The 24,144-nt window shown below is 37.2% G+C and overlaps 2 protein-coding genes across 6 annotated transcripts in view; one reads left to right on the forward strand and one right to left on the reverse strand.

Annotated features, from left to right (window-relative positions):
* Window positions 1-23,495, forward strand: LOC116671286 (MAGUK p55 subfamily member 3). Of its 5 annotated transcripts, none has more exons than XM_032502454.1 (20): window positions 1-245; window positions 9,255-9,412; window positions 9,879-9,997; window positions 10,278-10,355; window positions 10,554-10,634; window positions 10,793-10,930; window positions 11,935-12,016; window positions 12,438-12,523; window positions 12,629-12,703; window positions 13,055-13,251; window positions 13,373-13,437; window positions 13,924-13,941; window positions 14,218-14,259; window positions 19,258-19,323; window positions 19,451-19,609; window positions 19,772-19,852; window positions 20,350-20,443; window positions 20,539-20,647; window positions 21,148-21,255; window positions 22,376-23,495. In XM_032502454.1, exons 2-20 carry the CDS (start codon window positions 9,376-9,378, stop codon window positions 22,553-22,555), a joined length of 1,815 nt encoding a protein of 604 aa, XP_032358345.1. In that variant the 5' UTR covers window positions 1-245; window positions 9,255-9,375; the 3' UTR covers window positions 22,556-23,495. The 5 variants fall into 5 exon arrangements, with proteins under 5 accessions (XP_032358345.1, XP_032358346.1, XP_032358347.1 ...); XM_032502455.1 differs by having other exon boundaries at window positions 9,297-9,412; XM_032502456.1 differs by having other exon boundaries at window positions 9,386-9,412.
* Window positions 22,897-24,144, reverse strand: part of psmc5 (proteasome 26S subunit, ATPase 5) — a 7,196-nt gene continuing 5,948 nt past the window's right edge. Inside the window, exons 9-12 of the mRNA XM_032502506.1 lie at window positions 23,590-23,688; window positions 23,388-23,498; window positions 23,221-23,307; window positions 22,897-23,039 (exon numbers count right to left, since the gene is read on the reverse strand). Of these exons, the coding sequence (XP_032358397.1) occupies window positions 22,986-23,039; window positions 23,221-23,307; window positions 23,388-23,498; window positions 23,590-23,688 (351 nt within the window). The 3' untranslated portion in view covers window positions 22,897-22,985. The remainder of the gene's footprint in view (window positions 23,040-23,220; window positions 23,308-23,387; window positions 23,499-23,589; window positions 23,689-24,144) is intronic.

Here is a 24,144-nt window from a genome sequence, read left to right on the forward strand (position 1 = left end):
AGATTACGAGAAGCACCTGAAGGCAGCACAGTCAGAGCGTGAGGGCGAGAGCAAACTGACTGACTGACAACGGGGGAAGGGGCGGCTCATTGAGCGATAGACTGGATGGAGCAGAGAAATAAAACCAGTTGGCTGAAGACGGAGTGAAAATACAGAAAGAAGAGAGAGAAATACACGCTGGTGTTGTAAACAGAGGCGGTGTCGGGTTTAAACACGCACGCTGAGCTGAGAGGAGCCACAACTAGGTAAGGATGCTTTCTAACGTGCGCTGCCTGAACTCTGTACAGCTCTTTACCTCCCTTCATGGGTGTCTGACAAAGAGAAATAACAATTAAAAAAAATCTTTATTTGCACAAATGTAGATTAAGCTAATACAAAACCGTTTTTGCGTTTTAGCCTTGTAGTAAATCGAGCTTTCCAAACACATGTCAGAGTAAATGTGGATGCCTGCTTGCTGCGTGTTAACGAGGGGAGGACAGCACCTGTGATTGATTGCCCAATCCAATATTACATACAACTGTCGTGGAAGAGACTATTGCATGTGGCCGTGCCCCCCCCCCCCCCCCCCCCCCCCCCATAGACGACTACATAAGCTAATTAAATGACTAAAAATGACCTTTCTCCTTCTTATGAAGTAAAAGGGGGAATCAGTTCTTGGTGGCTGACAGGACAGGCCTTGAGCTATGAGTTGGTCACGCTTTGCTGCAGGGTTGGATGGCTTTTTGGTGTGCAGGAGAGCCAGAGAGATTCAGTGAAGGCCAGGGTCTATGCACAGAGGGTTTGGTAAACAGACTCAAGACTCAAAAATGTGCACCAGCGCAGACTGCTTAAAAAGAAGTCTTGGGTCTAGAAACGTATCTTATTTACATGATTATTTGCCATGTTTTGGTAAAAATATGGTGCTATCAATGCTAAATAAAAACTATTAATTGATTGGGAAAGTGTCTTTGCAGCCCCCTATTATGCCCTTTTTTCCCCCGTACCTTTTACACATCTGATGAGCTCAGTGGGAGTTTAACACCAGCCATCAGTCAAAAAGCCTCTAAAGTCTGGCCGCCCACCAGCCAGATTGGCACTTTACCAGCCGTCTCCGCTCCTAAAAACCTTTTTGGCTGTTGGAAATCCTGAAATGAGACGGACGAATGTGGGATATCCGTCACTCAGACACAAAGCCAAATTAAATATCTAGAATTCTCAGCTGTGTCTCAGACTGGGCGAGTTGCAGGTGTTCTGAAATCCTGTTATTCATATAAGCATCTTAAAGGCCGCATGGCTCCTGATCTCCTCTATCTGCATCATATTATTTAGAATTTTCAGCCTTTTTTATGCCGCATAAAATAAAGGTCTCACTTCCTTTTAGACACACTATGTCAGCTTTTTTACCAACTTTAGGATTAGAGTCAAAACAATTAGTTGATTAACAGAAAAGTAATGGCAGACTATTTAATTTGTTTCCGTCTTTTTTCAAGCACTAATATGACATAATGCCAAACATTTTCTGTTTTAAGCACTTCAAAGGAGACAATTTGCTTTTTTGTGTTACATATCATTTTAAATTAAATATATTTGAGTTTTTAACTTTTGGTTGAACAGATACAGGATAAAGATTTGAGGACATCACCTCGGGCTCTCGGAAGTTGATTTTTGACATTTTAAAGGTCAAATTGGGTGAGAAGCTGTGTGTGTGTGTGTGTGTGTGTGTGTGTGTGTGTGTGTGTGTGTGTGTGTGTGTGTGTGTGTGTGTGTGTGTGTGTGTGTGTGTGTGTGTGTGTGTGTGTGTGTGTGTGTGTGTGTGTGTGTGTGTGTGTGTGTGTGTGTGTGTGTGTGTGTGTGTGTGTGTGTGTGTGTATGTGTATACACACTCACACACTGTTTTGCCTTTTTTATTGTTTCTGATGAAAACTCTATAAATCTTTAGAGTTGCTATAAGCCTAGATTATCTTAATACCCTTGCAAAATGTACAGCAGGCAACTTTATTTTCCCAAAACGGATATTGGAATGAAATCTGTCATATGTCAGATCAGCCATGTGGGTGGCATCATAGGTGGTCGGATGGACTAGAGACACACACACACACACACACACACACACACACACACACACACACACACACACACACTCTCACTCTCAACAGAGTGGTGGGCAGATGGCATCAACAGTGTGTCGACGACCTCGCCCCTCTCTCATTTCCTCTCGGGACCCATCCAACAGCAAATGAGTCTGGCGAACAGGTGGCATGCATGTTTGTATTTGTGTATGAGTAGAGAGGACAGTGACATAAGGTTAAGCTCTCCAAACACAATGTCAGTATAATAAAGTACTATGCTGACTTGACTGTAGATTGAGCCAGTGCCAAGTTCAGCAATAGGATGAATAATGCTGTCACAATCTCATGTTTTGTAAAGATAAATGACAGAGGCTGATCCAGAAACACACCAGGGAGTACGTTGAGCAGCGGGAACAATCAGTCAAAGCATTAAAGGAACAATCGGTGAGGATTTTATGGTCAGTCATACGACAATAAGAAGACGCATGTGAATATGAAATGTCAACAGCACACTTCCGAGCACCAGCAACCAGGAGAAAAACTGAGAAGAAACATAATAAACTGTTACAACACAACTGACTAGAGCCCGACCACTACAGGACTTTTAAGGCCGATACGATACAAATATAAGTTATTTAAAAATCCAATATTCCGATGTAATTTTCTTTTTTTAAATCCAGAAACGCATATTAAAACAGATTTCCCTAACATTGGTTATTTGTAGTTTTGTATGAGTTCATACTAAAATAATATAATAATTTGTTTAATTGTCACAACAGAACAGAGGAACATTAAATATATGAAAGTTCTGATAAATGTATGAAACTAGAAACATAAGATATGAAACTTAGTCCTTTGAACAGTGTTGCCAATAGGGATGTTGTAGATCGCCCTCTGGTGGACAAACTATGCAACACCAACACTCATAACATGGATGACTGTCTGTTTTTATTTTTTAAATATTAATTTATCAAAATCATTTATTTGTCATTATAAATGTTTTTGGTGAATGAATATTTTTTTTAAATGGTATCGGCCATTATAAATACCAATAGTTCGGGAAATGCCTAATGTCAGCTCGCTGATATATCAGTCGGGCTCTACAGCTGACAACTCTATTTCACAACACACGAAGGAGGTGGAGTAGTAAACAAGATCTTGTGATTGCCTAAAGGTCAAAACTCTAAATAAAAAACATTTTCAGTATATTATATTGTTTCTATTGGGATACCATCAGGCAGACACCCTGCTTGATGTGTCCTTGAGCAACTCCCCAAACCCCTGCGTTACCGAGATGATTAAAAATAAACCTAGCCAATTGGAGTCAACAAATGATGAATAATTAATATATTTATCAAATCTGTATGCAAATACTGTTAAGGGCTGAACTAATAGTTAATGAACCTGACTACCAAGTTAAGCCTAATTGACTAAATATTGTATTCCTCCTCATACTATTAGTTCAATTCAAGATTACGGCAAAGTCTTACAGAAGTCCTACAAGTCTGTATGCAGTACTCAGATTTTCTTCTTTTTTTTTAAGAAAACCAATATTAGACAACAACATTGACAATTAACTTCCAGAGGGACTAAGGGGGTTTACTATCTCAGTTTTGTGCGTAAGCATGCTAATTTGCCACAAACACAAGGTACAGCTGTACAGATGTCTTTAGTGTAGCAGGTATTTGGTTATAAACCAAGTGTTGGGGGAAGATGAAAAGTCAGCAAATGACTATGATTTATCCAGAGGGGGACATGGGTGTCAGAACCGCCGCTAGTTTGGCTAAAAACTGTGATGATATGAGGTACAGTAGAGAAAACCCTGCAAATCCTTATCCTGGAAATGCAGAAACCTATTTGTTTACATAGCACTTTAACTTGATATGTTATGTTATGTCAATGATATGATCAACTCATTTTCAGTCAAGTTCTTTTTACTATGAATACAAGTGCGTGGCATACACAACCCATTGCATATTAGAAAAAGTAACTAAATGCTTTTCAGTATAGCCTCTGCTACATCGTTGCTAATATTTAGTTTCTCTTCTAATCTTAGTGTCCTTTCTAATCTGCTTCATTGTATTCCATGGAAGTCTCAATGATGCACACAGCCGCCGCTGTTAAATCAAGGACGCTAGATAATACTGTACCACCATATGGACTGTGGTAACTAAAAAGTAGTTAGATGATAGGTTCAGTGATTGAGAGGGAGAAAAAACACACATGTCGGATTTAAGCTCTGTTTTGCAATTAGAGAGAGAGAGTCAGATGGAGGGAGGAGGAGACGGAGAGAAGGAAGGTCAGGAACAGGGGCCAAGTGTGTTGGAGGACGGCTGAATGGAAGCAGAGAGGATTTAACCCACAACTGTTAGCTTTGGTGTCTGAACCAAGTTTTCTCAATCTAGTGGGGTTGATCGGAGGTCAACAGACTTTACTTCTTTCAATAGAAGGAAAATGAATTTCAATCCAAACATTTAACGCAGCAGCGAGCAGTATATAGAGAAGCAGTGAAGTTGATACCAACCCCTCCCCCCAGCATAATGAACATTTAGTTATGTAAAAATTACTAACTTAATTACACTAAGTTTTGTTCATCAAAATGGATTTTTTTTTCATTTAGAACAGCTGTAGTAAATTTAGCTTTAGTTTTAGCTTTAGCTAAGGCTAACTGAGGCTATCCCTCTAGCTAGCTTTTCCTTGACATGTCTCTTGCTTTCATTGCCTTGTTGGCTGTCTCTCTGAAATGTTGTTCTGGTCTTTTCATTGAATTTGTTAAAAGGAAATTATAGATCCTTTTGAAATTTATTTCTTGTGTGAAATAATGTGATTTAATTGATCTAATGGCCTTAGTCTAAAACCCTGGTTATTTCTTTGTTGTTAATCTGTTAGCGCACCTTATTTGGTGGATATCCTGCTTTGGCTCTGTATCTTGCTGACAGAAAAAATAACTAAACCAGCATGAATACATATTTTATATATAGTTGACCGTGTGAAGGCCTGCCAGAATATCTTTATTTCTCTCCTAATAATGTGCAGAATGGATTTTTGGTGCCCAACAGAGTGAGTGAACAAAGGGGCAGACGCGCTGATGGCGGTGCAGCGTTAGACTGAATCAATCTGGGGTTTATTATTGATGCCTGATTGAGGCTCACTCTTTGGTAGAGAGGGTCATGTCATGCTCAGGCCAGCAGTGATCCTGCATGGACAACATGTAATTATAACACACTGCTGATGCTAGTCAATCTGTCAACATGTGAGTATATTTATTTAGATGCAGTAAAACATAGAAGCTAAATTACAGTACATTAAAGGAATAGTTCAAACACTTATTTGCTTTCTTGCTGAGAGTAAGATAAGGGGAATGAGACCCTTCTCATGACTGTACAGTAGATATGAAGCGGGTGACAGTGGGCTTAGCATAGTAACTACAAACATATGGTCTAGCTCTGTCCAAAGGTAACAGAATCCAACGGCACAATGATTCCATTATATCTTAATCTGTGCAAACCTGAAGTGTACAAACAATGTTGAATTAGACTTTATTCCAGACTATTTCTTGGCTGGATGCAATGACTTCCACAAAGTTGCCAGGCCAACCATAAAGCCACAAAAGGTCATTTATATTTAGGTATTTGTACAGATTAAATGATTAAGATATAAGGTGTCATTACTGAGCTTCAGCGGGGCTGGTAGGTGGATCTTGTTACTTTTGGATAGACCAAGTTTAGCTATTTCTCCTGTAGACTCAATCCCAGTGTTTGTTGACATTGATTTCCGGGAAGAAAACTCCTGCGACATGTAAACTACCGGTCAAAAGTTTGGGGTCACTTACAAATTTCCATGCAACTCCATTATAGACAGAATACCAGCTGATCTGAGTGGGTGGCTGATCTTTAATGCAATATCTACATTGCCCATTATCAGCTACCATTCACCCAATGTTCCAAAGGCACATTCTTTTTACTAATCTGATATAATTTTAAAAAACTAACTGAGAAAACATTGGAGAACCCTTTTGCAATTATGTAAGCACATAATGTAATTTGAAAACTGCTGACCGGGTTAAAAAAAACAATGCAACTGATCTCAGCTGGTATTCTGTCTATAATGGAGTGCAATGGAAATTTCTAAGTGACCCCAAACTTTTGACCGGTAGTGTACATACAATTTAATGCCGTTGAGCAAACGGGGACAAGGAACCACTGGTTATACTCTTATCTCATTCATTTAAGATACGTGATTTCATATGTCAACACTTACATTAACATTACGCTGGAGACCTAATTTACCTGTTGGGTCACAGAATAAAGAAAATCACACCACCCAAACTAGTATTTAGTCCGACCGGCAGTAACGTTAGACTTTGTTTAATCAAAGATGCTAGCAAGTCAACAAAGTACAGAAAATAAGCACAGCAGAAACGTCAGACAGGTGGGACCACCGTGTTTAACTATATATCTTTTAAAGATAAAGTTTGAGCTAAAAATGACAACAGAAATAAACAAGCTTGCCGATTTCACCGATCTCCACAATACAAATCAATTGCCATTTCTCTTCCCGGAAGGGATTTTTGTTATAGAGAAAAATCACTGTAATTCTATTTCCAGTATTTATGCTAAGCTAAGCTAACTGGCTGTTGGCTCTTGGTATTGATCTTCTCATTTAACTGAGTAAGAAAGCAAATAAGCGTATTTTTTCTAAAATGTCAAAATATTTATTATATTATATTATATAATATTATATTTGAAACATGGCTCCAACCTGGGCTTTATGAGCACTTGTAGTTTACAAAGATCTGTTTGTGCTGTCGCTGTTTATTCTAAATGCCACTTTGGCACGATGCCAACCTGACCCTTTTTGCTTAACTAGCAATTTCCCTGGCAGCAGTTTGTTTTGTTTTCAATAGCCCACTAGGGGAAATGGGACAATGAAGTGACAAAACATGAGAAAGAATTAACGTAAGACCATTTTAAATCACTGTTTTACTTAAAATTGTGTTCATAGACAAACCCTTGTGGCTATAACTGATTACTATAATCAGCGACAACACAGAAAATTCACAAGTCTGACGATTCGTCCATCTGTCTTAAACAATAAATAAATGTGACGAGAGATTGACAGCTTGCTACGTTGCCTACATGCTGATCAGGTACTTTAGTTTATGGACGTCAAGCGTGTTTGCGGTAATCGGGGATATTAACATTAGGCAGAAAACACTGCAGGATTGGTTTGTAATTTAAATCTCAAAGAAAATGTTGGTTTCAGAATTTTGCTGTTTTTCATAGACCCCCATGTCCACTAAACACACTTTACAACAATGTAAGGTTGGAAAATTGGATGTCTGTGCAGGACGTGTCTAGACATATGTCTTGTCTGTGGGAATAAGAAGAAAACATCACTCAAGCAGAAAATCACCCTGCAGGTAGTAAAAAGCTGATATGTGGGATGAAGATTGAGCGTACTCAAAACAGAAGGGAATACAGCAGGTGAATAATAACTAGTTTATCAGATCGGTGAGAGAGTTGGTAAAGCAATGTGTTTCCAGGTCTGCTTTAATGGCTTCTGGAGGTATTCTGTTGGGTCCTGGTGCTTTGTTGTTTTTCAGCTTTTGAATAGCCTTTTTTTTTAATTTCTTGTTTATTGGGCTTGTAGGTATTCAAGTTTGTTGGGCTAGGAGGTATACAGGTGGTGGGATGTTGGCTGGTGCGGTCCGTATTAGGTCTATTTAACATGTCCTTAAAGTATTTGTATAAAGAAAGGCGACATCCTCACTTTAATCTGTAAGACATGGTAACAATATCAGTAACTATTTTTATTGGTAAATTTGAGTATGCCTGTTAAAATGTGTTTCCTCTTGGGAAATGATGCTTTAAAGTAAAGTGAACTGATCATGATAACATTTAAATCAAGGACAGTTCATACAAGATTGTTCATTGGTCAGAAGTCGATTAGAAATATTTGTAAAGGTCAGCAAGATGAAATCACATTTCTTAAACAATTTAATTTACCATCTTAGTGCAGCATTTACTGTAAAGTTAGGATTTTAATAAAGCTTTTGGTGTTTTGGTTAAACAGATTTATTTTGTCCAGAAAAGGCCATGGAAATATGCCTGTTACAGTTTCCCAGAGCCAAGCAGGCACCTTCACATTATTTTGACCAACCGTCTAAAACCCAACTATAATGAAACGTCCAATGATAACAATAACAAGGGCAGCAAATCCTCTAAATGTAGAAGCTAAAGCAAGAGAATAATTAGTTTGCAAAAAATGCCAATTTATATGCACAGTAATTCAACTATTGGTTTTTGCGCATTTCTGTATGAGATCAATATAGTTTGATCCTGTCTAATCTGAAACAATTAATAATCGATCGCTAAGAAAAGTGTTGCCATGTTGGTTATTTAGACTAATCCCGGATCCTTATGGAAATAAAGCTCTGAACAAAATATAATAGGAAAGGAAAATTGTGTATTGATGCCAGATTGGAGTTGCATGCTTCACTGCACACACAGTACCAAAGGCAGTGAATAATGGGACACGACCCAAACACCGTTTAATTAATCTAATCTTTGAGACAATTCAAATGTAATTCAGTGAGAGTCATTGGTACTTTAGGGTTGTCATGGTGACAAACAAGGTGAAGCATCCTCATTGGTCAAAAGTCTTTGGCGTAACCTTGATTTTTCTCGGGTTTGATAGTCACACAGAATCAAATGAAAGCTTTATGCCTCAGTAATGAAAGCTATTAATTACATTGAAACTTCGGCACAGTAATGGGATGATTCATCACTGCCCAAGCATGGCCGGCCAGTCACCCTTTCAAAATCTGTTCACATTTTAAAAGTATTTTAAAATTAGGAAATAAATACTGTACTTTACTAAGTGAGTTCCAAGGTATTGAAACGTATTTGTCTAAACTCCCTGTGTTTAGCATCACATTAACAACCCTTAACCTTTTGTTGCACCTACATGGAAATAATGTATCTTTCTTTTAAAATGTGTGTTTAAAAGAGCCATACACTTGTCTTTTGAAGCCTGTGTAGTTTTACATTGATATTTGTGAAACTAAGAGTTAAAATTAGGAGTCGTTAGAATAAATTCACAAATGTGAGGAAACCCTTAAATTCTAAGAAATCTTAGTTGAATCCCCTTTTTAAAAATGCAGATCTAAGAGTCACATCGTGTATTGTTTTTTCCCTTTCCCAGCTGTGTCTGGGATTTTTCACTTTGGCTGTGTGCGAGGAACAGAAGGAGCCAGTTGGGAGAGTTCTCCGTTTTATTTTGTTTTTCCTCCTTTCCTTTCTCTGCAACCTCCTGCCTCCTCTGAATGATTGAAGCCATGCCCATTGTGTCTGCAAGCACAGTTATTGGGGGGGGGGTGGGGGGGGGGGGGGGCGGGGGATAACATAGAACTAAATAAGCCATATAGTTTCTACTGTCAAGAGAAAAAGGTCTGGATTTCAGGAAGGGCCTTGAATCTGAAAGTCAGTCCAAACAACATTTGTTGTTTTCCTGTCTTAAAAAAAAGACAATCTGATGTTATGGTACTGATTTAATGAAACCATATCAAAACAGACTAGTGTATTTGGTTCCTAATCCCTAAATTACATTACAATCCAAAAAGAAGATAGAAAATTCTTATCCACAAACACATTTGGAAGAAATGTAATGACACAATGCTGCTATTTTATTTCTGCAATGATGATGCATGTCTAATGATAAAAAAAAACTGTTCATACCGAAAGTAGATACTGTTATAAGTTCATAATCATGATAGCAGATGGGTGTTTGAATCTGTGATAAAAACATAACTCCTGTTTAAATTCATAGGGCTCCATGAGACTTTGGCCCTGCTCACCTCTCAGCTCCACTCTGATGCCAACCATAAAGAGGACCTAGTCTTCCTCAAGGATGTCTTCAGCGAGAAAAGCCTCGGTTACCTCATAAAGGTACAGCAGATACAGTATGTCTGGGTCGACGTGACTTCTTGATATTTGTGACTTCAAATAACATTGACAAAAGGGACACGCATTTCTTTGCAATAAAAGAGGAAACCAGAACTTACTGATACTTATGTTCCTTTAGATAGACAGTATGATGGTAGAAATTCAATTTTTTTTAGCTAAATTAAACGAGCTGATTCTTGGAAACTGTCCATTGAACATCCTGAAAATAAGTCAATCTTTGTGGTGTGTTTGTGTATATCTGTTCATGTGTTGTACATCCCAGATTCATGACAAACTGAAGCAGTATGAGAAACACAGCCCAACTCCAATTCTACACAGCGCCTCCTGTCTGGCAGAGGATGTAGGTGCAATCTTTCCTTAATATTTCAAAGCCAAACTGAAGCTAAATATTTATTAATTAATTCATGAATTGATTTTTTTGATGCCAAGTAAAAGTAGACATTTATTGGAATCCAACAAGGGCACTTTTCAAAAGTAAAAGTATTTCATGAGGACATTTTAGTATTTGAAGCAGTGATTTTGTGATTGAAATCGTCAGCTGGCAGAAGAACTTCAGAGCGGGCCGCTGGAGGACGATGAGAGAGAACTGCTTCTCCTGCTGAGCACTCCTCACCTTAAGGTTCACTCTCACAGATACACATAGATTTTCTGTCTTTCCTTACACATACACAAAATAATGAACACAGTGTACTATTTCATCAAGTGATTACGTTCAATGTATTGGCTTTCTGGCTATCTATCCAATCTGTGCATTTGTCTGTGCATTGTTTCATAAAGGCAGTGCTGTCCGCTCACGACACAGTGGCCCAAAAGAACTTTGACCCCGTGCTGCCGCCACTGCCAGAAGATCTTGACAACGACCTGGAGGAAGAGTCGGTCAAGATCGTCCGCCTGGTGAAGAACAAAGAGCCTCTGGTAAGTGCTGGCTCACACCTGAGACAAAAAATAAATGCCCTTTCTTCCCTCAAAAGCTATTATTCTTGTGCCCTCAAGTGGGGCTTTAAAAAAAAAATCCATTTACTTTAATGGAACAGCTTTGAGGCTTTAAAACACCTCAGGGTGTGAATGTGTGTCTCCATGTCACGCTATAACAATGATTCTCAAGGAAATCCTTCAAGCAAAGGACACAAATAGATTTGATGTTAGCTTGTCAAAAATGCCTACTGAAGTGACACCACTTTTACAGCAACAATTCATCCAAAATGTGTTTGGATTTGTCTTTTCACATGTGGAGCTGCTGATCTGTCTGATATGCCACGTCATGTGGAGAGTGTGTGAATACTGGCCAACCCGCATGATGGCTAGATTAAATATATGACATTGTGGGAAATACTCTTACCACCTTAATATTTATATGCTGAAGCTACAGTGGCAGTCAATTAGCTTAGCATAAAAACAAGAATATGTAACTAGTAGCCTATAAGCACCTCTATAGCTCATAATTAACACATTGCATCTTGTTTATTTTAATCTGTGTCATGTCTGATTTCTTACCTTTGGTCGGAGCTGAGCTAGCTGTTTCCCCCATTTCTAGCTAACCATATCCAGATTGTTTAATATTGAGCCTATGCCTATACATGAGTGGTATTGATCTTTTCATCCAACTGTCAGCAAAAATTTTGTTATACTGAATTGAATTTTAAATTAATTACTTAAAGCATGCCTCGGAAAAATATCTGTGCTGAATTTAATGTAGCTGTAACCATGTGATAGAAAACTCTGATAATCCAGTATCAAAATGTCCAGTCACACAGAGTGTGAGTTATTGATTTTTCCAGCAAAAGCCACAAACACAAAACCTGTACATGAGGGGGAGCTTTTACCCGTCTTCCAGAGCATTGTATAAGCTCAGGACACTGATGATGAGATGCAATATGTGTTTGACAGTATTTGATTCATCGTTGCATCTTCATCACCAGGGAGCAACCATCCGGAGAGATGAAGCGACAGGAGCTGTAATTGTGGCCAGAATTATGAGGGGAGGGGCAGCTGACCGTAGTGGTGAGACAAAGTCTTCACAGTACATACTGTATATCATTGTGTAAATTGTATTTTTTTTTTTTCCTCTGGAAAAAATAAAATTCCTACCCAACAGGACTTGCTTATTTCTACTGATATACTGACAGAAGTGAGAAGATTATGTTGTGTAACCCCATGAACTGTCAACAGAGATGAAATCCTTGAGATTAGTGTCACAAGATTTTGAGATTACAAACAAGGGTTGCTCCTGGCTGTTGCCATGGTGATGTCATCAACTTCAAACCAATGGGAAAAAAACAATTGTTTTTGTTTTTTTTAGACCTATGCCAAAATACTCAAAGTGGTACTGCATATATGCTACTGGTATTTTTTGTTGCTTTATTTGGCTACTAGGCTTCTTTTCGGTAGACTTGTTTTGTGTGAGTTGTGTTTGTCTTTCCAGGTCTGGTGCGTGTTGGGGATGAACTCCGAGAGGTTAATGGAAACCTGATAACCCACAAAAGGCCAGATGAAATTAGTCAGATTCTGGTAAAGAGAGAAAGCGTTTTGTCATATTGCATCAGATACTTTGACTATTCACTGATGATTACTGCGGATACGTGTTGAATATGCTGCTCTGATGTTTTTGATCAGTCCCAGTCACAAGGCTCCATCACCCTGAAAATCATTCCAGCTGTTGTAGAAGAAGACAAATTGAAGGAAAGCAGGGTGAGGACTCCTTTTGTTTGCAACATTCGACCCTAATAAACAAGTTACTCCTCCACCGAAATCTGGGAAAAGATGTCTATTTAATTGATTGCTTTTTATTTGTAATATGTTTCCAAGTGGAAACTTGACAGCGTCAAGTTCAGTTATTGGAATAAAAACCAAAGACTTCCTGAAGAGCCAGGCTCGACATTTTCCTAAACGGCTTCTGGCTCTACCTTTTTATGTAACGGATAGATATTACAGCGGTATTGATGTTGTCTTCCAATTCTCGATAAGAAAGCAAATATTAACATATGACCCAAAATATATATAACTACTCTTTTTAAAGTTCCCTTTTGCTGCTTGTAAAAGGTCTATCTTCGGGCTTTGTTTGACTACACGCCCTATGAGGACAAGGCCACGCCGTGTCAAGAGGCGGGACTTCCTTTTAAGAGGGGGGACATTCTTCAGGTTGTTAGCCAGGAGGACGCTACCTGGTGGCAGGCCAAGAGAATTGGTGACTGTAACCTGCGTGCTGCCCTCATCCCCTCTACACAGTTCCAGGAGAGGTAGTCAGCTTCAACTCTGCCATCAAAAAAATAACTGGTTAAAGCCACTATGTTAAGGATTTAAAAATATCTTTTCAGATAAAAAAAATATTTCCTCTATTGTTTCTTTTTTATTTTCCAGGCGCCTGAGATACAGAATGAAAGTGGGTTCTTTCCCTGCCCCTGTGTCCCCCAAAGCTCCTACATGTAAGCCTGTTTTTCTACTTCTTTCTTTGGCTGCTCCCAGCGACACAGCTTCTATTGCAGGTCCAATCTAATCCAGCCAAGAAGATACAGAAAGGGAGATAATGAAAAGAGAACAGGGCATTAATCTCCCTAAAAAATGTAATCCATTGTTTATTTCCTAATCCAATTTAAAAATAAAATGAAACAACAAAGGGTTTGAAAAACAATGGCTGGGTAGTAAGTCACTTATTTTCTTGTGTATTCTTTATGTGCATAAAAGATAAACAAAGTAGGGTAGTTAAGTGGATTAAGTAGATACGTGGGGGAAGGATTTCTAGATACAGATACAGTTTTAGATTTTACATTTGCAAGACAAAGAAAAAGGACTTTAAAAAGACAACGTACCCTCGGAGCTGAGCAGCGGTAAAATCCTAATCTAGTAGGTGTACTATTGTGTCTCTCTATACTGATGATGCTTTCTGTTATTCCTTGCATTTCTAACCTCAGATGATCGTGCTGGGAGAGGTACGTGGACAAACCCTGTTAGAGAATAAGCACTCTTCCCTGCATGTTGTCATGGTCAGAGTTTCATCTCAATGAAATTCTACTCATAAAACACAAATTATGCGGCATTTGTTGCTTCACAATTTACCCCTTTTTACCTTTTTACAGTTGTCTTTATACCATCAAAATCTTTGCTATGTAGTTATCGCATTTCAACCTGGTGTGTTTTAAAGTGCCCTCAACATCCTGTCCTCCCTCCTCTTACCCTGTCTTCTCTTCATGCATGCCATCCTGCAGAAGACTGTGACAGTGAGGGTGCTCTGAATGGAAAGGACCTAGGTGAGGAGGCACGATCATTGAGTTTATACTAATCACTGTAACATCACATTTCTGCTAAATCTGTGTGCAAATCCATCCCTTCCTTTAGAATAGGGGTTCTAAAGGTTTTGATGACTTGAGTGCCAATTTAGAGCTAGCATGGGATTGAAGGCTGCATAGGAAAAGTGTAAATAAAACAAAATGTATAAAACAGGTAACTCGTATCAAGAGGTTTGATTGGTTCATAGCCATAATATAATAACTTAAATGACTATGACTTTATTTATGACATTTTGTCATACTATACAATTTCTTTTTAATTACATTTTTCGACATGCTATAGTATGAATTTTGTCATGTTATGACTTTTCTCGACATACTGTATACTAAGACCTCTTTGACTTACACACTATACTATGAATTTAATAAGATATTTTTCAACATGCCATACTAACTTTATTCATAATGCTATACTATGACTTTTTTTGACATGCTATGACTTTTGACATAGTATGACTTTTTTTACACTTTTTTTTCAACATACTATACTGTGTCTTATGAGTTTTTGCCATACTATACTATGAATTTCTCATGAATTTTTTAATTCACTTGTGTCAACATACTATACTGGGACTTTTTAAATCACCTTTTTCTACATCCTATATTATGACCTTTTTTGACATTATGTACTATGACTTACATCATTTTTTTCGATATACTATTACTGTTTTAGACACACTATACTATGACTTTTTTCGACATACTGTACTATGAATTTTTTTATCCATTTTGCTATACTATACTAACTTTTCTGAATATACTGACTTTTTTTTAATCACTTTTGTCAACATATGATTCTGTGACTTGTTTCAACGTACTACACTATGACATTTTAATAACTTTCTTGACATACTATACTATTACTTTTTTCGTCATACTATACTATGACTTTTTTTTGACATACTATGACTTTTGTTATCACTTTTTTCGACATTCTATTCTGACCTTTTTATCACTTTTTTTTAAACATACTATGACTTTTTCATCACTTTATTCGGCATACTATTCTGACTTTATAATCACTTTTTTTAAACAAATTGCACTAAGACCTTTTTATCATTCTATACTATGACCTTTTTTATCACTTTTTTTGACATACTTAACTATGACTTTTTTATCACTTTTTTTCGACATGCTATTCTATGACTTTTTTCAACATACTATACTATAACTTTTTCTTGTTTTTTTTTCGACATAATATGACTTCACTTTTTTTGACATGCTATACTAAGACTTGTTTTAACTTACTATACTATGATTTTTTTAGTCACTTTTTTCCACATACTAATGACTTATCACTTTGACATACTTAACAATGACTTTTTTCGAAATACTATACTATGACTTTTTTAGACATACTATACTATGACTTTTTTAGACATACTATACTATGGCTTTTTCATCACTTTAATCAGCATGCTATACTATACTTTACTTACATACTTTACTATGATATTTTATCACTTTTTTAGATGACTTCTTTCGACATACTACACTATGACTTTTTTGTCGACATACTATACTGGGACTTTTTAAATCACATTATTCTACATCCTATACTATGACCTTTTTTGACATTATGTACTATGACTTTTCAACACTTCTTTTGACATACTATACTATAACTTTCATCATTTTTATTTAATTAAAATATATAAAGTGATATATTTATCACTTTTTTAACATACTGTACTATGACTTTTTTGACATACTATACTATGACTTTTTCATCACTTTATTCGGCATACTATTCTGACTTTCTAATCACTTTTTTTCAACAAATTGCACTAAGACCTTTTTATCATTCTATACTATGACCTTTTTATCACTTTTTTTGTCGTACTTTACTATGACCTTTTTTATTACTTTTTTCGACATGCTATTCTATGACTTTTTCCATCATACTATAACTTTTTCTTGTTTTGTTTTTTGACATACTATAATATGACTTCACTTTTTTCACTTTTTTGGACATGCTATACTATGACTTGTTTTAACTTACTATACTATTATTTTTTTAGTCACTTTTTTCAACATACTAATGACTTATCACTTTGACATACTTAACAATGACCTTTTTCGAAAAACTATACTATGACTTATTAATAACTTTTTTAGACATACTATACTATGGCTTTTTCATCACTTTAATCAGCATGCTATACTTACATACTTTACTATGATATTTTATCACTTTTTTAGATGACTTTTGTGGACGTACTATACTGTGACTTTTTCAACCTTTTTTTGCCATGCTGTAGTACGACTTCTTTCGACATACTACACTATGACTTTTTTTGTCACTTTTGTCGACATACTACACTCTGACTTTTTAAATCACATTTTTCTACATCCTATACTATGACCTTTTTTGACATTGTGTACTATGACTTTTCAACACTTCTTTCCGACATACTATACTATATGTTTCATCATTTTTATTTAATTATAATTTATAAAGTGATATATTTATCACTTTTTTAACATACTGTACTATGTCTTTTTTGATATACTGTACTATGACTTTTTTGATATACTGTACTATGACTTTTTTGATATACTGTACTATGACTTTTTTTGACAAACTATACTAAGAGTTTTTTCGTCATGCTATACTATGACTTTTTTTTTGACATACTATGACTTTGGTTGTTCGACATTCTATTCTATAACTTTCATCATTTTTATTTAATTATAATATATAAAGTGATATATTTATCACTTTTTTTAACATACTATACTATGACTTTTTTTCGTCATACCATACTATGACTTTTTTTGACATACTATGATTTTTTTTTACATACTATGACTTTTGTTATCACTTTTTTCGACATTCTATACTGACCTTTTTATCACTTTTTGAAACATACTGTGACTTTTTCATCACTTTTTTCGGCATACTATACTGACTTTATAAACAAATTGCACTAAGACCTTTTTATCATTCTATACTATGACCTTTTTATCACTTTTTTTGACGTACTTTACTATGAATTTTTTATCACTTTTTTCGACATACTAGAATATGACTTCACTTTTTTTGACATGCTATACTAAGACTTGTTTTAACTTACTATACTATGATTTTTTTAGTCACTTTTTTCAACATACTAATGACTTATCACTTTGACATACTTAACAATGACTTTTTTCGAAATACTATACTATGACTTTTTAATAACTTGTTTCAACATACTATACTATGACTTTTTTCGACATACTATTACTTTTTCATCTTTTTTAACATAATAATAAAATAAGAAGTTTATTTGATATAACACCTTTTTACAGAGAAAGTCACAAAGTGCTTCACAAAATAAGAATTTGTGTAAATGCAGCACAATCCAACAGATAATAAAAAAAGGAAAACAAAATAATTTCCGAATGACCATTGAAAATGAGTTTCTTACGATACAAACCTAAACCCGTTGTTTACAAACAGTACAGTACAATCCAACAGAAAATAAACAAGGGAAAAAAGAAAATGATTATTGAATGACCAACAAAAATTATTTCAACATACATTACTATGACTTTTTTAATGACATTTTCATGACATACTATGACTTCTTTTTATGACTTTTTCATCCATCCATCTTCATCCGCTCATCTGGGGTCGGGTCGTGGGGGCAGCAGCTCCAGCAGGGAACCCCAAACTTCCCTTTTCCAAGTCACCAGCCTTGACTGGGGGATCCCGAGGCGTTCCCAGGCCAGAGTGGAGATATAATCCCTCCACCTAGTCCTGGGTCGTCTCCCAGCTGGACTGGCCCAGGGGGAATCTTTACCAGATGCCCAAACCACCTTAACTGGCTCCTTCTAATGACTTTTTGTCATTTTCATGACATACTATGACTATTTGACATTTTTGTGGCATATTATACTGTGACTTTTATGACGTTTTATTTCATACTATACTACGATTCCTTTTTAGGACATACTATACTATGACTTCTTTTTATGACATTTCCATTACATACTATGACTATTTGACTTTTTATGACATACAGTACTATGACTTTATTTTATATTTTTATTTTATTTATTTATTTATGTTATAAATTCTTCTTTTAATATATTTATGACATACTATACTATGACTTCTTATGACATTTTTATGTTATTCTATACTATTAGTTGTTTTTATAACATTTTTATGACATTCAATTTCTTCTTTTTATGACAAACTATAGTATGAGTAACTTTTACTATATATTGTACTTTGACTTCCTTATTACATACTATATTGTGAAAGGCCAAATGTAATGTCTCAGCACTCTTTAGCATTTTCAGTTGTCATAGCATCACAAAGACAAATGTAGTACAGATAAATAGAGAAAGTAAAAGAATTAATAATTAGAAGTATATAAAAAACTTTAAATGCTAAATAACCCACACAGCACCAAATCTTAGACAGTGTATCGGTGCAGAAAACAAAAAACTCTGGCACTCTCAATTTGTAATCTTCTTATTGAATGTGGGCACTGGGCAAAAACCGAACGTGTTTCAGCTATGTCGGCTTCAAGCTGAAACACGTTCAAATTGATGTTAAACATCAGTATGTTTACATTGTTGTCAGCATGCTGACGTTCGTGTTTAGCTCAAAGCACCGTTGTGCTTAGGCACTCAGTTGTTTCATTGCTTTCTTGGCATTGGGTTTGATGTTGGTGTCTCTTCATGCCCTCGCATTGGATTAAGAAGCTCAGCACTCTGTGTGAACTTGTTACTCTGGAGGGCTTTTTGTGCGGTACGCTGCAGCCACCAAGCTTCTCAGTGTCTTTGTGGCACCTCATTGCAGCTCATTTATCTCACTGTGCTTCACAAATGGCCTCTCCTCACGCTACATTCTGAAGGTGCTTTGTTTGTACTTGAAGAGGTTGACGCAGCATGCACGGCTTCCAAGCTTCTTTTCTGTTTAGATTTAAGCTGATTGAATATATGGTCTAATATGAGCTGTAGTTTCTCCCAAGAGTAAGGCAGCCCCTGTCTTCTGTGGCAATGCTCTTTCATGGGATTTTTACTCAGGTACTTACTTACCTATTTCTAATGGTGTTCAGCGTGGTTGTGTTGTGTCATAGTTTCAAAGTGGCAGTGTGATCTGCAATAGACTTCAGCATATGTCCATCTTACCTTGGTATTTCTATGACCACAGCTGGCCTGCGCAGAAGTTTCCGCCTTAGTAAAGATCGGCAGGGTTCACCAGGAGAACCTCAAACTCCAGATGCCAATCACACAGAGTTCCTGATTTATGAAGAAGTAACCCAATATCTGCCCCGCCCTGGGGAAAGGCCTCGTCTTGTAGTACTGATAGGTAGGTTCACTGTGGGGTTCTGTCACATGGGAAAAACACTTCAGAGTAGAAACAGGTGTTTTCTGAGAGAGGTCCTTCTGTTTGCAGATCTTTTCCCCCAGCACATGATCATTTTGAATAACTGTCTATTTATTCAGTTCTTCTGTAATTATATGGTCACAGGTTCCCTGGGAGCTCGGATCACTGAGCTCAAACAGAAAGTGATCGCTGAATATCCTCAACGTTATGGTTTGGCTGTGCCTCGTAAGTCTTTCTGCCTTTTTAAAAATTTCCTTTGGTTAAACCTTACACTCAACATGTAATGTACATTTGCAGGTGTTTTTTTGGGGGTTAATATGCTATGGTTTTCCCCTGAGTCCTTGTTAGTGGCTGTAAGCTAGGATTTAAGTAGGATCAATCCACTGTTGCAGACATGCACACATCTCCCTCAGGTCTGGAATGATCTTTTGTCACTACTAATTTAAAAAAAGCAGCTAAATATCTCAAAATATGGTCTGAATTCAGAGAGGCGGATGAAATGCATTGATATAAAATGATTCATGTATTACTTAAGTATGTGTTTTGTGTGGCCGGGTTACATCAGCTGGTAAAGCAGGCGCACATATTGAGAGGTTTGCTCCTCGATGCAACGGCCGCGGGTTTGACTCTGACCCGAAGCCCTTTTGCTTTCGTTTTCCTGCTGGCTGTTTTGGACCTGCGGCCCTTTGCTTTCGTTTTCCTGCTGGCTGCGTGACCTTAAGACACCACTCGAGCCAGGAAGTGTAATGAGAGGGAAGGAGTTGAATACCACTTTATCACCAAAGCAGCTTTCGAGGCCTACATCCAGAGTGGCAAGTGAGTATTGGACAATGGAAACTATATCTTTTAAACCAATTAAGTGCAAATAATGGTTTATATAATTCAACATGATGGTTCTGTATTTTTTGCAGATTTGTTGAATATGGGGAGTATAAAGATAATCTGTACGGCACCAGTTTGGAATCCATTCACCACATTTTGGATCAAAACAAGGTCTGTCTGGTGGATGTGCAACCAGAGGTTGGTATGCATTTCTTATTACAATTGCACTACCTACTTTTAATTCAATAAATGTGAAAGGACTTTTCCACTGGTATAGTCAAATATAAGGTCAGCTATGATATATTTAATGACTTAAAACCTGAAAATTTGAAATATTTTTTTTGTCTAGATTGTCAGCAACACTTAAATCTCAAAGTCCCTATATTTTATGCTGAATGTGGCCACATTTTTATTTATTTCAAAGTATGACAAAGGCTGGATTAAGACAACAATGCAGTCCATTGTGTTCTGATGCAAGCTTTCAGACAACTTAGGTTTATAGTTAGTATGTGTCCCCTGATTTTAAGGTTGAGGATATTTAATATTCATGCATTAACCATGTTTGAACACTCAAACTTTTAGATTTAACGTGGAATGAAGGATGGAAAATGGAGATATAACATTTAACATCTGTTTAGAGGCGATGAAATATTTGTCTTTTGGGAAGTACCATATGCTTTGTTTTCCCCCACATCCAGGCACTGAAGACTCTACGTAATGCTGAGTTCAAACCATATGTTGTGTATGTAAAGCCTCGCATAAGGAAACATCATGGATCTTCTTCCTCCCTCAGCTCAGGAATCACAGTGCGTTGCTTAAAACTTACATATGTATATACACACACACTTGATAAATTAGACCACTTTATAAGTCTAAATGCACCTTATCTGTGACTTAATGGTGAAAAACATACGGGTTTGCATGAATTAATGTAATTAGGGGTCCAAGCCCTAGGATTTGGGAACCACAGTAGTGCAAAGTGCTATGCGGTTGACACAGCAGGGCTGTGGACTGTATTGTTTTTTTGCTAAGGATTTTTCTTCTTCTCCTCTATTGTTCCTCTCCGCGTAAAACTCCCGCTGCAGCCTAAACCGTACATGGTGGTGGTGTGCCATTTTCAGGACTGGTCCAAAACTCCGCAAAGACCTCAACCGCAAAAAATGACCCACTTCCACCACTAGGTGGTGCTATAGCAAAAACGCATTTGGCCCTAGAACTCCCAAACCATACAACGGAAATTTAAAATCCACATATGCATGCATTCCCTGGATCCAATTGGATCTTGTGATATAGGCCCCGCCAATTTCCGCCTAGACTTTTATGCGTGAAAAACGTGATTTATCGAAAACCAACCTTTTTGAACTCCGACTGTGCAACGCATCTGCACAAAACTCTGCACGTATCTCCAGACCGACCTGACAATTTTTTTTATAGAATAAAAATTGCACGTATTATGCGCAAACAAATTTGTGTAGCTAACTATGAAATCACCAACTTTGCCGTATCTTGGCCAAAATAAATGCAGTCAAAGGCAAATCATAGCATCTGCAATTGACCATGACAAAAAGTTGTATAAAGAATTTTGCTACGTTAAGGTGTGCGTATTTGATGCCCAAACACACATATCATACAGTGGGTACGGAAAGTATTCAGACCCCTTTCCATTTTTTACTGTTTCATTGCAGCCATTTTTCAAAAATCTAAAAAGTTCATTTTATTTCTCAATGTACACTCAGCACTCATTGTATATTAATGAAAAATGGTTGCAGTGAAAAATTTAAAGGGGTCTGAATACTTCCCGTACCCACTGTATCGCATCCAAATTAATGGTGCTGTGTTGGGTTCCACTTGCGCGGGGAGGCTTGGACCCTGTTGTAAATGCTAGCAGTTCTAGTTTAACAACTCTTATTTCCTTGTGATGACTAGGAGGATGACCTACAGGAAATGAAACAGTCGGCTGAGCAGATCGACAAGTGCTATGGCCCCTGGGTGGACTATGTCTTGGTGAAGGAGGACCCAGTTAGTGCCTTAGCTGAGCTCCAGGTCGTACTGGAGAGGGTGCAGATGGAGTGTCAGTGGGTGCCTGTGTCCTGGGTAAGGCGCTAGCCTAGTTCAAGTTGGATCAGGGGCCCAGCGTGTGGAGGACAGGTTAACCTCCAGAGGTTCTGAGTCATCCAGTGCTTACTGCCATACTAACATTAAACACATACTTGTGATCGGTGGCTGAGTTACGTCAAGCAAGCCTTCGTTTTAGATTCAGTGTAAAATGGCAGAATAACTAACAGGCATCTGCACCTCGTATGATCAATTATGAAAAGATTCCTACTGTAATGTAAAGTGCCAAAGATAATTGTAAAATAAGACAAATCTACAAACCATGTTGTCATGCTACTGTATTAAATAAGAGGAACATGCATTTGAAGACAAATAAAATCATACATCTGCAGTATTTGGGGAAACCATTTACTCTAGAATGACAATTACAAACCATAAACAAAAGAAAAATATACATATGTAGTTGCATTGTGTCAGCCTTTTACTTCCAAAGCTTCTTGATCGACATGTTCTTCTCACTGTCTTTCTGCATCACCTGGTGAACAGAACAGGAAACAGTCTTAATAGGCAGGTAGGAGTAGAAAAATGTGTTTCACAGGTAATAGTCTCAGTCCAGACAGGAGGTCCACCTTTACATATCTTTGAGACAATGTAAGTGGTGAAAGGGTTATGAAAGTACAGATTTCTGAGAAACACTGCAAAGAATGGTTACAAACCTTCGCCACAGCCATCTCAAAGTCTTCCTGGTTGACATGAACTCTTCTTTCTCTCAGAGCATACATCCCTGCCTCTGTGCAAACACCCTACAAAATACACATGAGAAAATGAAATAAGGGCCTTTATTTACCACCCAACTGCTTCCATTTAGTGGGCCATTTCTTACCTTGACCTCAGCACCAGAAGCTCCAGGCATCAGCTCTGCAATCTTCCTAAGATTAATGCCACGTGTCAAGTTCATCTTCCTGGAGTGGATCTTCAGGATGTCCAGACGGGCCTGATGGTGCAGAATTAAGATGTGCTCAAATACAAGCCCCACAGCATGTATAAGTTTCTGTATATATTGTGTACACTGTGCAAGTCACTACCTCTTCATTTGGAGGGGGGAACTCAATCTTTCTGTCAATCCTGCCTGGCCTGAGCAGAGCGGAGTCCAGGATGTCAATACGGTTGGTGGCCATAATGACCTTAGAGAGAAAGTTATTTTTAGTCAAATTAAAAAAACAAACTGATATGGGAATTAGGAGGACTTGGACAATTAAAGTGTATTTAAAAATAATACTGTGCATTGAGAATTTTATTTAAGCATTTATGATCTATATATAACCCTTTAATATATGGTTATAAACACACTGATGTATTTAAGTGTCAATTGATATATTGTCAACAACAACTAACATGTACTATAAACAGATGAAGGACAGTGTAACAGCTGCAACAACAATACGTTTTCATAGTAATTTACACTTGTTGAACAGAAACACTATCTGCCGGGCTTGGCCGACATATGGTCTTCAGAGGCTGTAGAGGGCTCCATTTTACAACTAAGTGAAGATTCTAGTACCATATCAGAAACTAGATGAGCTAAGGCATGCATATGTTCTAACCATGAAATGCTAGGGGGTTACATTTTCGAGAGGTTA

Source organism: Etheostoma spectabile, chromosome 21 (genome assembly GCF_008692095.1).
Source record: "Etheostoma spectabile isolate EspeVRDwgs_2016 chromosome 21, UIUC_Espe_1.0, whole genome shotgun sequence".
In the NCBI taxonomy this organism is placed as follows: domain Eukaryota; kingdom Metazoa; phylum Chordata; class Actinopteri; order Perciformes; family Percidae; genus Etheostoma; species Etheostoma spectabile.